Below are 15,804 nucleotides of genomic sequence, written 5' to 3'. Positions count from 1 at the left end.
TTTAAAAACGAAATACACCAATTACCAAAATTCCTTATTAAAATAATGCATTCCTTAATTCATTCATAGTAAATGTTTAAAGTGACCACACCATTCATTTCAATGCAGGCACCCGCTCTTCTTTTCCAAGATCTGCGTACCCTGTGGAATATCCTTGGTGTTTGTCCGAATTTGATTGGCACAGTCAATAATGCGTTGCCGTAGTTGCTCTTCCGCATTAATCGGCACTGAGTAAACCAAAGCTTTCAAAGTGGCCCCAGAAGTAGAAATCTAGTGGATTATTTCGTTTTTTAAAGCAATAAGATATTTTAAAAATCATAAAATTTTGATTGTTCAATTAATTATTTGATAACTACTTGGTTACTTTTGAAGCGCCATAACTTTCATAAGTTTATGTTGATACCAACCCATCAGAGCAAACTATTTGCCTTCAATTTTCTCGAAAACCATCGCTCTGGGCGATGTGCAACAAGAGTACCTTTTTTGTAGGAAAAAAGTATGTAGTTTTTAAAAAATGAACCCTCGTTGCAAAAAAAAATAACCTCTAAGAAGTTATTCACGAAACAACCCACTACCCTTGCTAAAACTACCCTTTCCGCTTTTTGAAATAATTTTTCAGTATCACCATTTGATTTAGGGTCAAAATTTATGGCAAAGCATTTTTTTTCGAAAGTTTATCTCGTTTTTTAAGCCTACAATTTCAAAACAACCGTTTTTTAAATTCTTTCACCCTTTCAGTGCCCCTAACTCCCTTAATATGCATTTTCCGCCCTATACTTATAGGAACTTTTTTTACTATTTTTATGAGTAGTAGGTACATCACCCCCTGATTTTTTTTACACCATTTCAATGACACCCTGTATAAACCTGTCAACTTTAATTCGTACACTCAGATTTTTATAAACTTTATTATTTCACTGAATATAGAGGGTTAATTGAAGGGTTGTTTTTTACCCTAACTTTAAAACACCTTATGCAATAATTTCGTTAATAAATTTTCCTAAAACATTATTAGATAGACTCACGTCGACATAATATGCCTTTTTTAAGAGCGCTAACCCAATAACAGCTAACCCAATTTTTAAGAGCTTCATTTCGCTCTTAAAAATTGGCCATCAATTAGTCACTATCTGAAGAATATCTATCATCGACTGTATAAATAAAATAGTAAATAGACCATCGCTCCCGGAAACAACAGCCCTACAAGAGCCGATTTAACTTGTCAATTTATTCCTGGAAATTGCCAGTACCTGTCTTCGAAACGAAATTTTCAAGCCGTATTCTCGCTTGAACCGTCAAACGCGATGGAATTTGCAAAAATTTCCCCAATACGTAACACTTCATCTTTTCATTTTAACGATGCGACGAAATATTTTCCATCCCGATATCAATATCAATATAAATATCAATAAGACTCGTTCCGCTTGCAGTTCTAACCTTAGACCATCGAACATAAATAGACATATTTTTTAGTCAGTGACTTTGTAATAATATTATTTCAATTTTTATGTTTTATATTTAGTTTATGTCTTTTGTTTTGATCTAGCATAAAAGTGCGTATTAAATTATTCATTTTTCTTCAGGGAACTAATATACACGTAGAAAACCTTTGAAGATTCCCAGAATTTACGATCGAGAATAATCAAACATTTTTTATTTATTTAAGTAAGAACAATCTTGTCACGGGGTTTTAGCAGGACACTCGCTCCTCAATGAACACCTCAATAGATTAAAGCTATGAAACAACGGCTAATGCAGATTCTGTGGGAAAATAGGGAAACGCCAGAACACCTCATCACTGAATGTGCCTATACCACAACGATTCGTGCCATAAACTTTGGTACGACTGATATCGGAGATGGAAAACTAGCCTTATAACTCCTTAAAACTCAAGAAAAAGGGACAAGCAATAGATCTGTAAGATCGCGGTTATTAACCCTCTCCCAAACATTCTATTACACATGTGCTTTAAAGACCGAATGTGATTGTTTTGGCCGAAGCCGAAGATATTTTTATGAAGTGGTAAATTTAAATTAAAAACAAAAATATGACGGGAAATGGAATATGGAAGAAAGTCAAAAATAAAAGTATCTTGTTTTGAATATTATGTAATATACAGTTGGTATTACGGTTTCAAAAAAGCAAGAGGCTTTCGTGGTTGAGGAACTTGCGGCAATGGACAGGCTTGAGTGCGGATGAATTACTCCATGTAGCGCAAGATCGAGAGCGATACAGAGATATTGTTAACATGGCAGTCGTTAACGTCCACTAAGAACATCACACTTGAAGAAGAAGAAGAAACTCTTTGCGTATGATTTTTATGTTCGTCAAGTCGCACATCTAGAGGACGTTTCGTCTCTCCAATATACGACTCACCGCACTCGCAAGGTACCTGGTAGATGCACTTTTTCTCTTGGTTTGATGATTCAGGTTTTGTTTTTGTTAGGACACTTCTTAGAGTAGTCCCAGATTTAAAAAAAATTCTAATTTTATATTGCTTAGCTATTCGCCTGATCTTCTCCGATGTTCCTTTCCATATGGAATCGTCAAGAGAGAGAGAGAGAGAGAGAGAGAGAGAGAGAGAGAGAGAGAGGCTGGCTGGCTCGTCAGGCTGGCGCACCAATGAGTCGGACCTGCAATTCGATATAATATTGTCTAGGGATTTTGCAGAGTAACCATTCTGAAGCAAATCGGTTTTAATATTATTTAGTTCAGAATTCAGAGATTCTTGGTCATTGCATATACTGATTGCTCTATGACATAATGTTTTAATTATACCTCTTTTGGTTGCTTCAGAATGGTTCGACTGAGAATTTAAATACTGTCCTGTATGTGTTGGTTTTCTATATACAGAAGTGTGTGCTAATGGAACCATCGCCTCTACTTACAAGAACATCCAGAAACGACAGATGGAAGTTTTTCTCTTTCTCAATCGTGAATCTGATTGAGTTATTTCGTGAATTAAGATGATTAAGAAAGGAATCCAACTGTCTATCGGTTCCGTTCCAGATTATAAAGGTATCATCAACATATCGAAGCCAGACTTTGGGTTTGACGACCGCGGTACTAATGGCATCGACCTCGAACCATTCCATATATATATTTGCTATCACTGGAGAGAGAGAGAGAGAGAGAGAGAGGGTAACCCATAGATAAACCATCATTTTGAGCATAAAACTTTTCTTTAACTTGAAAATAAAAATTATGCAGACAGCACCTCAAGAGCTTCCTCTAAGAAGCAGCGAAGTCCTTTCGGAAAACGTTACGTCATCCCTCAATCTAGCCTCGACGATGTCTAACGATTCCTCTAAAGGGCCGTTGGTGTATAAATTCTCTACGTCAAAACTGACAAATTTGTCTGAAGGACCTAATTCTACTTTCTTAAGTACATCTACAAAATGTTTACAGTTCTTAACAAATGAAGATGTTTTTCCTACCAATGGTTGGACAATTTGAAGGAGAAATATACTTAAATTGCTAGTTGCTGAATCTCTTGAACTAGTGATAGGTCACACCATCTTTGTGAATTTTTGGTAACCCATAAATATGTGGTGGTTTACTGTGATGTGGTGTAAGCGATGTACTTAAGTTATCAAGTATGAAACTCTTATATTGTCGTATATTGGAGAGTATATACGTCTATAAAACTATTGTTACACATAAAAACTACTTTTTACGCATAAAAAATATCTTTTCCGCGTAAAAAACTATTTGGTACACGTAAAAAACTATTTTTTACGCGTAAAAAAATATATTTTTTTATTTATTACTTTTTCAACATTTCAAACTCCACTTTTTTAAACATGGCCTTCAAATTCCTCAATTTAATAGTTGTTAATAAGAAATTTCTCTTCAAATATGCGCCCATAATGCACACACCATTTTTTTATTTAAAATTACCCCCCCCCTACAGAATTTTCTTCTAAAACCGCCCTTGATTCTATTCATTCAATTCCTCCTTAATTTCACAAAACCGTTTCTAATATCTAATTATTCTAGATGTTTAAATGGAATTATCCATTAACCAGAGACTGCATTGTCTCTATACTGGAAATACGTATGGCAATTTGGCGTATGGCCGTTGCGACTGCACGTACGCAATTGTCGCATTATATATGCGCGTTGTGTTGCATAATATACAATTAAAGGAGAGCTATGAATAGAATACGGCATCAGGTCGAGTACTAATGTGCTCTAAGGTCTCAGAGCTCATTGTAGTTGGCTTGAAAACCTTCACAGAACTAAATCAGATAGTTTGAATTACTTATTTATGTAGTTAGAAATAATGTACGGTTGTAATAATATGTGAATACAGTTGAATATATGGAATGTCTTATTTTAGAATATATTTAAAATATACAGTGTGTTTGAAAAAATTTATTTTTCATACCGGGTGCGTTTCAAAATTGGCTCATCTCTATAACTTTTTTATTTTTTCAGATAAGAAACGAGATTTGGTATGTTAGTAGGTACATGACATAAATTAGGATTGATTGAAGTATTCAATCGTTTTTGATCGATATTCGATAGAAAATAACACTCTGAGTAGAATGATATATCATAAGTCAACTTTTGAGATTTTTGCTTAAAAAATCGTATTTTAAATTTCAATCTAGAGTGCCACCTTTTTTTTTAAAAAACACTAATTTTTAATCAAAGAGACTTGTAAAAAAAGATTTGATGGTCTAATGTTTTTCGTGCCTTGTCCTAGCTGGTTAAAAGATGTCCAAATCGTATTTTTAATCATATCTCAATTTTTTCAAATGAAACAAGGGTAGATGATTAGCATATTTGGAAAAAGTATCCTTTTACGAACAATTTGATACCACACACTTGGTATTTCAAGTCAAATTATCGTTATGAACCATATGTTATAATTGCAAATAAACCATATGAGAAAATGTCATGACATATGGTATGTCATTCTATTCATGTCATTTTCTATCGAATGAAATAAAAAGATACCTACATAAATCAAAAGTTTGATTTCCGATGAAACAGGAAGTGATAAAAAACAATTGAATACGTCAATCCATCCTAATTTATGTCACATACTAACACACTAAATGTCGTTTTTTTACCTGAAAAAATAAAAAAGTTATACAGGGTGAGTTTTCTACGATGATCTCTATGGGTATCTCGGAAACTACTGGAGATAGAGAGTCGGTTAAATGAGGAAACAATTGCAGTTTTGTGGGGTCATAAATATGCGCCTTCCAGATTTTTGAAAAAGTTCAAGGCTTACTAGATATTTCGAAAAAAAACAAATTTCGGCTATTTTAAAAATTGTCCCTAACTCCATTATAAGCTAATTTAGACAAAAAATTTTCAGATAAAAGTTGTAGATAATCACATCCTTTATGAGACTATGCCCCCCGTTTTCTTTTAAAGCCTGTCATTTTTGACATATGACACAAACATATGTTTTTTTAAATGGAAACCATAGTTGGCCATGACTTCATAAAAAGCGCCATTTTTTAAGCTTTTCAGCGATATAAGCTATATGTTTTCTTCGAAAAATTACAGAGTTATAGCCAATTCTTATAATTTTTAAACAATTTCACTTAGTTAGCCATGGAAACAAGTTTAATCGACTGTGCTCTCAGAAGTGTGAAGCTGTCACATCCAAGCTTTGTAAATTAAAATAAACAAAAATTGTAAATATGAATTTTTCAAATGAAGAAAAGCGTGTAGATACTCCTGCATCATTAGAGTGGTTCCAACATGACTTTTATTACGACCCCCCCCCTCATAATGAAAGAAATGTTAAAAATTATTTATATCATAATTATGCAAACTCAGGAATAGAAAGAGGTGGACCAATTGTATAGGCCTCCTCAATCACCTGACCTATCCATTTTAGATTTTTTTTTATGTGGTATGGTTAACAATAAGGTTTACAAAAGAACTTGTGAATTAAGAGAGGGACTCGAAGTAGTGGTACGAGAGAAGTTTAATTAAGTCGACCGGTCCTTCTATGAGAATAGGTAGTAATTCAGTTTTAAAAATATGCAACTCAAAACAATGGTGGATTTTTTGAATATTTTCTAAAATAACTTAGTGTATGCAATGATATTATTTTTTAAGTTTTAGTTTGTGTAATGTAAATTGTAAGGAACCGTTTAGTAATATATTCTAACTTTTTTAAAGTTTTATAAATCATAATAGAATACGAATACCATGCAATCCAATTGATATTAATCAAGAAAGATCAGAATTGGCTATAAGTAAATGTAACTTTTCTAACATGTCTTGAAAACCGTTCTCTAAAAAACGTAACATTCACCGGTTAACGTATCCTCGAAAATGAAAAGATCAACCAATAATCCTACACGCTTTTCTTCATTTGAAAAATTCATATTTACAATTTTTGCTCATTTTAATTTACGAAGTTTGGATGTGACAGCTTCACATTTCCGAGAGCAAAGACGATTAAACTTGTTTCCATGGCTAACTAAGTGAAATTGTTTAAAAATTATAAGAATTGGCTATAACTTAGTAATTTTTCGAAGAAAACATATTTTAGCTTATATCGCTGAAAAGCTTAAAAAATGGCGCTTTTTATGAAGACAAGGCCAACTATGGTTTCCATTTAAAAAAAATGTTTGTGTCATATGTCAAAAATGACAGGCTTTAGAAGAAAACGGAGGGCAGAGTCTTATTAAGGATGTGATTATCTATAACTTTTATCTGAAAACTTTTTGTCTAAATCAGCTTATAATGGAGTTAGGGACAATTTTTAGAATAGCCGAAATTTGTTTTTTCCGAAATATCTAGTAAGCCATGAACTTTTTCAAAAATCTGAAAGGCGCATATTTATGACCCCACAAAACTGCAATTCTTTCCCCATTTAACCGACTCTCTATCTACAGTAATTTCCTAGATACCCATAGAGAACATCGTAGGAAACTCATCCTGTAGATGTGAGCCGCTTTTGAGACGCGCCCGGTATAGAAAGACACTGTATATCTAGCAAATTTATTCTTTAAATGTGCATTACTTTTGCCCACATAGTTTATAAAAAGAGTCAAAATTGGCTTACATGGATAGAAATATTCTCTTGTACAGGGTGGGTGAAATTCGACGCTTTTAAATGGAAACATCCTTTTCTATAGGAGATACACAAAAACTAATATCGGTGTCTGGAGCTCAACTTTTGTCAAAAACATGATGGTGAAAACCGCATATCGATATCTGTTACCGTTTCGGAGTTACGGGGTGTTTTTCAAAAATATGCATTTTTAACAAATCGCTGTAACTTTTTTGCTATGGAAAATTTTGTATTTTTATAAAAACATTTCCAAAGCACCTTTTTACGTAGAATTTAATGGTTTAAGTATAATTTTTTTAAAATTAATAATTTAAGAATTATCAACAGAAAATTTGATTTTTTATATGGGACACCCTGTACATTTTTAATTTATTGAAAAGAATTTAAAATTACCTTTCCAAAAATATAACACACTTGATATTTTGCTCGATTCCTCTTCGAGATATAGAGTATATAAAAATTCGCCCGCTCTAAATAAGGAAGGCTTTGAACGGCACCAGCTATAATGCAAAAAAATCTAGCTGTGAGCATCAATTAAAATGAAAATAATATTTGCTATGAGAGATGCAGAATTTTATAACAATTTAAAATATATTTAATCAACATCAACACATTTAAACTATATCTAATAACAATAAAAATAAATAGCAAACCAAGACATGAGATTTTGCTACAGGTGTTCGACATATAGACCGTCTTCTGTTTGGACAGACGGGGCAGTTTTTGAACATTTCTTTTTTTTTTCTTAATTCAAAGATATCCTCTCATAACTGCTAAGTATTTTTAATTCTTGTCTAAATTATACGGAAAAATAAGGAACCTTTATTCTTCCGCAAATATATCCATAGGAATAGATCCATGGGCACTAAGTCAGGCGGCCTCGACGACCAACGGCTGGGATCTTGGTTAGCTATCCAATTATTCTTGAAATTTGCTGCAAAAATTTGCTGATAACTTCAGCGTTGAGAGGCGGTGCATCGTCTTGCTGGAAAAATATGTTTTCGAGTTCCATTAAGGGCATATCATCAATAAGGTGTCCAAAGCCTACTAGTTAAAAGTGGCGAACTTTTAAAATTCTGTATTTCGAAGGGGATTATAACAAAATATCAAGGGTACTATATTTTTGGAAAGGTAATTTTAAATTATTTTCAGTTATTTAAAAATATAGAGGGCGTCCCAAATAAAAAATCAATTTTTCTGTTGATAACTCTTAAATTATTAATTTTAAAAAAATTATACTTAAACCATTAAATTTTACGTAAAAAGGTGCTTTGGAAATGTTTTCATAGAAATACAAAATTTTCCATAGCAAAAAAGTTACAGCGATTTGTTAAAAAGGCACATTTTTGAAAAACACCCCGTAACTCCGAAACGGTAACAGATATTGATGTGCGGTTTTCACCATAATATTTTTGATGAAAATTGAGCTCCAGACACCGATATTAGTTTTCGTCTATCTCCTATAGAAAAGGGTGTTTCCATTTAAAAGCGTCGAATTTGACCCACCCTGTACATCAAGAGTATAGGAATCTAGCTCTATAAACTTGAAACAAAAAATACCTGTATCGTCTATTTAAGAGTGATTCTTTAAATGAAGTAAGCGTTATCTTAGAGAATTTAGTTAGTTCAACCAAAATATCAAAACATCGACATATAAATATGAAAGTCATATGGTTTTGGGATGAGAGTATACTCTTTATTCAAGAAAATATTTTTATTAGTGTATCTTTTATAGAACATGTCAATCATAAACTGCAAAGTTGTGTACGTGCTTTAAAACGCAATTAAACAAAAAATGTTGTTTAACTTTGTTATCAAGTATTTTATTTATCAAGTAGTTTACACTAAGTGGAAATTGGAATTTAATTTTTGAAGTTATTTAGTGGGTCTGGAGACATGCAATGAATTGTTTTTCTTTTCTCGAAAACAGTACTAGATAGATACAGTATTTCCGAAGTCAGTTGGAAGTATTGAGAGTTTTATGTCCTTTGTCCAGCCGATACCGACAAAGGCACCGACAAAGACTTTTTGAAGTGAAACTTCTTTACGCGCGCTGAGAGTAAAAATTGAAGGCCGTGATACACGAGCTAGCATTAGGAAACGCGTCACATAAAGTGGTAAGCCAATGAGGACGTTGAGATCTTTGGAACATCGTAACTTGGGCCCTATGTGAGCTAGAGGGCTGAAACTCGGGTACAATCTTTTCATGATATTTTGACGACGTTTCGTGCACTATGAAACATCATCGTCAATGGCGAAAAAATCGTCCGATTTAAATGAACGACACGTGTCACTGTGACAGTTAATTTTGACGTAAGAAACGTCAAAAGTTGATGTCATCCGATCGCAAATTTGGTGGGTAGACTACGTGAGCACACGGTCCCGCTCTGCAAAGTTAGATACGACATTTCGTTTATATCTTCATCAGAGCACTAACGGGGTACAGGCTACAAGATAACTCTCTCGACGTTTCGAACCGATGCCTCTAAATGGACGAAATCATCAGGATTTTTCTTAATTATGGATCGATTGGAACCAAACTCGGTATGTGGATAGAAGTACCCGAAAGGAGTCCTCAGACGGACAGATGGTCATTTTAATACAAATTTTGTGAAAGTGAATTAATCATTTATTACTTTTTCATTATTTTAAACTACACTTTTTCATACATATCCTTCAAATCCTTCAATTTAATAGCTATTAATAAGAAGTTTCACTATTAAGTGAAACTTCAAGCAAGCCTGATATTAATCAGGCTTAGAGCGTCATGATGAGACGTACTTCTCTCAATTTATATTATTTATTCCCCCATTTCCTCATGAAGGATTTTTTAACAGAACTACTGTATCTACCAATTTTAACCTCCGTTATTTTATAGTTGATTTGTAAATTATGTTCTTTGGTGAATTGTAAAATACTCTGCAAATATCACGTTTTGAGGATTTGAAGAGTCAAATCCAGACAGGATATGGGTGTGATAATATTTTCAAAAAGTATAATATTAAGTAAAAGGTTGCCGCAATATCTAAAGCAATAATATCTCGCCTTTTGGGTAGGGCAATTTATTTTAAATAAATAAAAAAGGATTTTTTCTTTCTTTTCTTTGCACAGGGCTTGATCCTAATCCGAGATGATTACGTGAAAAATGTAGTCTCAGTCCTAAAGCGCTAAATGATACATCGGGCTTTTCTCTAGACGAACCATTACTTTTCCTCCGGAGGTCCGGACTTTCCCGGAGTTTTTCCCTCATCCGCGCTCTGGCTCGGAAAAATCGTTTATCATTGGAAATTTACATCCTTCTACCTTTATTTGTCGTTGTTCGTTACGTGCAAAGTTTGTTCTAACCTAACTTAGACTATTTGCTCTATGGGTGATTCTCAAATAAAAAAAATGTTCTTCGGCTGACTTTGTTCTTAATTTTGAAATATTACACCACAAAGTTTTGACTTGTCTATATCACTAATAACTATCAAGCAAAAACTAAAGCTTTATTAAGAACCTGGCAATTAGTGGAATAAATTAGTGGTTTAAATTAGCGTACAGTACGTCTGCTGGATCTGTGTCTATGAAAAAAATGCGGACAAAAAACATTTAAATAAACAGCAATATATTTTATACGTCGACTTGACGAATACGTCACCGGAAATCGCTCCGCCCACTTATTTTATTGGCTACTTGCAAATTTGTCGAATTTTTATTCATGGGACGCGTCGTCTAATTTTTTACGAAAAACATCGAGAGAATATCTTTTCCCCTCTCACGGATACCCCGTAGCTACAAACGGACAGACGTTCTGTATAAGTGTGTTCCTTTAATTTCAATGTAAGCATTCAGAACGTCAAAATTAGTGGTAGACATTTTCAATTAGTAAAAAATGTTATCAAACTTTTAACTTTTCCACTAATTAAAATTTGAAATGTCATTTTGGTCTTTCATTATATTCCGTCAAAAGAAATTGTGGCTCAATATTAGGGTTTCTCTATGGATACAACTGACTAACGCAAGCTATTGCTAAGATATTTTATTAATTTTAATTGTGTTTTTTAAATATTGTGAATGATCGTAAACTAAAATGTATACAGTGTAATGAAAATCACTCATTTATTCCACTAATTGCGAGGTTCTGGATGAAGCTTAAATCATATTAATTTTATGCAGTAAGTTTGGAGCCACTGTAACTTTTTCCATAGTTGGGCGTCAACTTTTATTATTGAGTTCGACATGTCGATTACGTCTTAACCATAGATTTGGCTACAATACTCCTTGTCGTATGTGGTGAATAACCCTGTATACATTAGAATATAGAATCCGATCCCAAACCAAACCAAATCAATTCGGCGAATTTTAGAATAGAACATTTTGAGTCAACATGCAAATGCATTTAATTAAAATATTGCAAGTTACAATTCGAATGCTTTTTATACAAAAAAATATGAAATATTTTTGCGAGAATTCTATTAATATGAAAATTCACTTACTATCTAATAGATACTTTATGGTTTGATAATTGAATTTATCCATCTATAAAGTACGACTAGTAAGAATCCATGCTCATGTTCGCTTTTGTTCTACATCTTGGTAATTAATTATTTCAAACACAACGTTATTAAATCTACTTTATAATCTCTGAGTAAAATATCATAAAATCTCATATAGTCTATAAAGTGCTCGATACTTAAATTTGTAATTAATTTCTAATTCATTTTAAACCAGTCTGAAGTAGTTATTTGTCATTGCTGTTGTTTACGTTACATTTTAATAAACATAACTTGATGTTAACATTTTCTATTTATTTTGTTTATTATATTAAATCTTACTTAATAAAATCTTTATTCATGTTTTTTTTTCACAATATGTTAGTATCTGATTCACATTTTCTTTTTCTTTTCAGGTCACGCGGACTTAGTGGGTCTACCTAACCACGAAGCATCCGAAAGTGGTCACACAAAAGGCAAATTATCGGAAACGGTTTCCGGCAAGCCCCAGAAGCCCCATTTCGACGACGTAGGACCCAGAAACGTTACAGCGGTGGTGGGGCAATCCACTATATTGAGTTGCAGGGTTAAACATCCAGGAGACCGAACGGTAAGATAGACTTTATAACGTTATATTTTTTTATAAGAAAAATAAATGAATTAACATTAAAGAGGAAAATAAAAAAAAATATATTCACTCAGATGCAAAAAGAAACAACACAAAAATTATTCGTTAAATTTAAAGTATTTAGTGTTTCTTTTTTAGTCATATTTTCATAGCCCTGTTGGTAAAAAGCAAAATGTATACCGGGTGGCGCATCGTCGCGCGTCGTTGGAGACATACGAAATTCCATGCAAATTTTGAACTGTATTGGCTCCTCTATTGATTTTAAATAGATTTTCTAAAGGTTTAGGTCTGGTAAACACACATACCAAATTTGAACAATTTTGGACAAGCAGATTTTGAGTAATTTGAAAAAACTGCATCTATTTTTAAATCAAAACTGAACAGGTAATAATCAAACACCAGTCAAAAATTGACATACCTGAAGTTGTCAATGCCATTTTCAAACGTAACTTAATTTTAATAAAATTTTAATGTTCAGTACTAGTATACTCTGTTTTTTTTTCTCAGGTAAGATTGCGACAGACGATGACAGAAAAAAAGCAGATGACTTCCATACCAATCCATTTATTTCACTAAAAAAAAGTTTCTAATATTTTTAAGTTAATTATGGATGGGTTTATAAATAAATACGTCATGCGTCGTCTCTTGTTGTTTTTAACCAGTTTTATTGGTTTATTTCAAAAATGACAGATCATATTTCAATATTATTGGCTTGACGCAACGATGAACGACAAACGGACGCCTATGCGTATTAACTCGACTTAAGATTTTTGAGAATTGTCAAACTCTTGCCAATTATAGGTTATAATTTTGTGTCAAATTATGTCAAATAGAAATGATAAATATTTTGCGTTTTGCATTTTTGACGGTGATGTTACTTGTGTTTCGTGTTTTTTAAAATTAAGTGGAGGAAAACTCGAGGGCAAATTAAGTGTTGTCCCAGACCATAGTTTACAATTAATATTCAGTGCGTGCAGAGACTATGGCCAGAGAGAGTTGTGTTAGCCACAAATAAAATTGTATACCATTTCGTATATGGTACCAAAAACTGGAGTATCTGTAAAATAACATCACACGATAGGTAAATAATACATTTTAGTACTGCAGAAAAAAATTAAGATTAAAATTAATTAACCAAGATTAAATTTCAGTCCTATACAGTTTTTTTCACAATATTTTTAAGTAATCACTTGTCACTCAAAATTTAAATATATTAATTAATAATTAATTAATTTAAATATATTAGTCAAGGATCTTGTCGTTGGAGAAACTATAATAATTTATTGTTATACAGGGTGTCCCAAACTGAGAATGCATTAGAAGTTTCTAGAGAATCACAATTTCTAGACCGGAGATTTTTTATACATTGTTGTTTTACAACGAGATCTATCGATTAAAAATAATTTCAATATGGCGGCACTTCCGGAAATACCGGCAGTTGACAGCAACTTTCTTATTTTAAATGGGTGCCCCCATTTTTTATTACATACTTAAATTCTTTGCAAAATTCTATGAATATTGATGTTAAACACTCTATACCTAACATTAACCGTTTTTGAGAAGAAAAAAATATTTAAAATTTTTGGACGAAAAAATCTACCTGTCAAAAAAATTTGTATAGTCTAAAAGTCAATTTTAGTGATTACCACAGCCACTGTGACATAAAGAGAAGACTGTAGCTATCTATTTCAAAAATTAAATTGTTTAAATGTCATATAATAATGGTGGTAGCTTTCATGGAATTGAGCGATAAAAAATTATCATAAATCATTTTTTTCAAATGGAAACTCACTTTTTATTTCACTAGTGAAAAGGTTTTCCAATTCGTTACTTTTTGAGTATACATGTTCCTATAGCTAAAATAAATCGTTTTTAAGTTATTTAAGATTTAGTTTGAAAACGTATATTGTTCTTGATTTTATCTAGCTTCCTTTGACATTAAGTGTCAATTTCAGTCAGTGTCAAAACAGTCGGACAATTTATTTTCGTCAGTGAGAAAATATATTAATTCAAAAAGTGTATTTATAAACATATATCCCATATTTTCGCTCTTTAGTGATATCTAATAGTTGATATTATTAATAGATCGAAAAAAAAACAGCGCAAAGTTGGCTTGGAAATGATGACCGATAATATACTGCTTTTTGAACAAAGTAGCATAATATGACATGGCCAGATCTATTGTTTTACATCACCTGACATTTAAAGTCATAGGCACTGGTTAAAATGAAGAAAAATATACGCTTTAAAATTAAATTTTAAATAACTAAAAAACAATTGATTTTAGGTATAGGGACATGTTTAGTCAAAAAGTAACGAATTATAAAGCCTTTTCACTAGCGAAATAAAAAAGTGGGTTTCCATTTGAAAAAAATGATTTATGATAATTTTTAATCGCTCGATTCCATGACAGCTGCGGTCATTATTATATGACATTCGAACAATTTCATTTTTGAAATAGATAGCCACCACATGTCTTCTCTTTATGGCACAGTGGCTGTGGTAATCACTAAATTTAAGGTTTAGGCTATACACATATTTTTGACAGGCACTTTTTTTCGTCCAAAAATTTTAAATATTTTTTTTTCTCAAAAACGGTTAATCTTAGGTATAGAGTGTTTAACATCAAAATTCATAAAATTTTACAGCGAATTTAAATGTGTAATAAAAATGGGGGTACCCATTTAAAATAAGAAAGTTGCTGTCAACTTCTGGTATTTCTGGAAGTGCCGCCAAATTGAAAATATTTATAATTGATAGATCTCTTTGTGAAACAATCATGTGGCAAAAAATATCCGATGTAGATATTGTAGTTCTCTAGAAACTTCTAATGCACGCTCAGCCTGGGATACCCTGTACACTTAAAAGTGAGCATGTTACATATAAACACATGATACATATAAATACTACGCGGGAAATAACTTAGACCAGTATATCTGACATATTTCACTTAATTTCCCCTGAATATTAAAATTAAATTACTTTTAACAATGACAGAATCATAGTTTGTAAGCCTAAGGTATGTCGGTTTTTGACTGGTATTTGATTTTTACCTGTTCTGTTTCGATATAGAAATAGATGCAATCATTCTTAAATTGCTCAAAATCGACTGGTCCAAAATTGTTCAAATTTGGCATGTGTATTTACCATACATAAACCTTTAAAAAATATATTTTCCACTTCGTTGTAAAATCAAAAGGGGAGTCAATATTTGAACAGTTCAAAATTTGCATGGGATTTCCTATGTTTCCAACGATAACGATACAAAATTTTATAAAAAACTATGTTTACCAGTTAAAGTAGATGTATTTATGTACAGTTTTCTAAAAAAATCTTGAAAATAGGGCTAAATATAAAAAAACATAGTATATTTATATTGAAATATATAAATTTTTCCTCTCCAAAAAACTCATATGGATATTTTGCCACTGTAAGAAAATCTACAAAATAAAATAGTTATATTTTTTAAACACTGTTGCGTTAATCCACCGGAGATTAATTGTCAACAGTGATTTAATAATAAACAAATTTGCTGGACAGACAAAAAAATGCTTAACATTGCGAAAAATATATCTTTTTCCGCCGTCGGAAGCAAAATAATAAAGAAAAAAACTCATTTTTTTAAAAACGTCATTTTGTAACAGTCAAAT

The 15,804-nt window shown here is 32.1% G+C and overlaps 1 protein-coding gene across 1 annotated transcript in view; it reads left to right on the top strand.

The window, feature by feature from the left end:
• The window catches only part of LOC115884056 (hemicentin-1-like), a 372,498-nt gene that overhangs the window by 305,919 nt on the left and 50,775 nt on the right, over positions 1 to 15,804 (top strand). Inside the window, exon 2 of the mRNA XM_030902507.1 lies at positions 11,943 to 12,136. Coding sequence (XP_030758367.1) covers positions 11,943 to 12,136 — 194 coding nt within the window. The remainder of the gene's footprint in view (positions 1 to 11,942; positions 12,137 to 15,804) is intronic.

This window comes from Sitophilus oryzae, unplaced genomic scaffold (genome assembly GCF_002938485.1).
Source record: "Sitophilus oryzae breed Bouriz unplaced genomic scaffold, Soryzae_2.0 scaffold_2009_pilon_pilon, whole genome shotgun sequence".
NCBI lineage: Eukaryota > Metazoa > Arthropoda > Insecta > Coleoptera > Curculionidae > Sitophilus > Sitophilus oryzae.
This window is presented reverse-complemented; position numbering and strand designations above follow the sequence as displayed.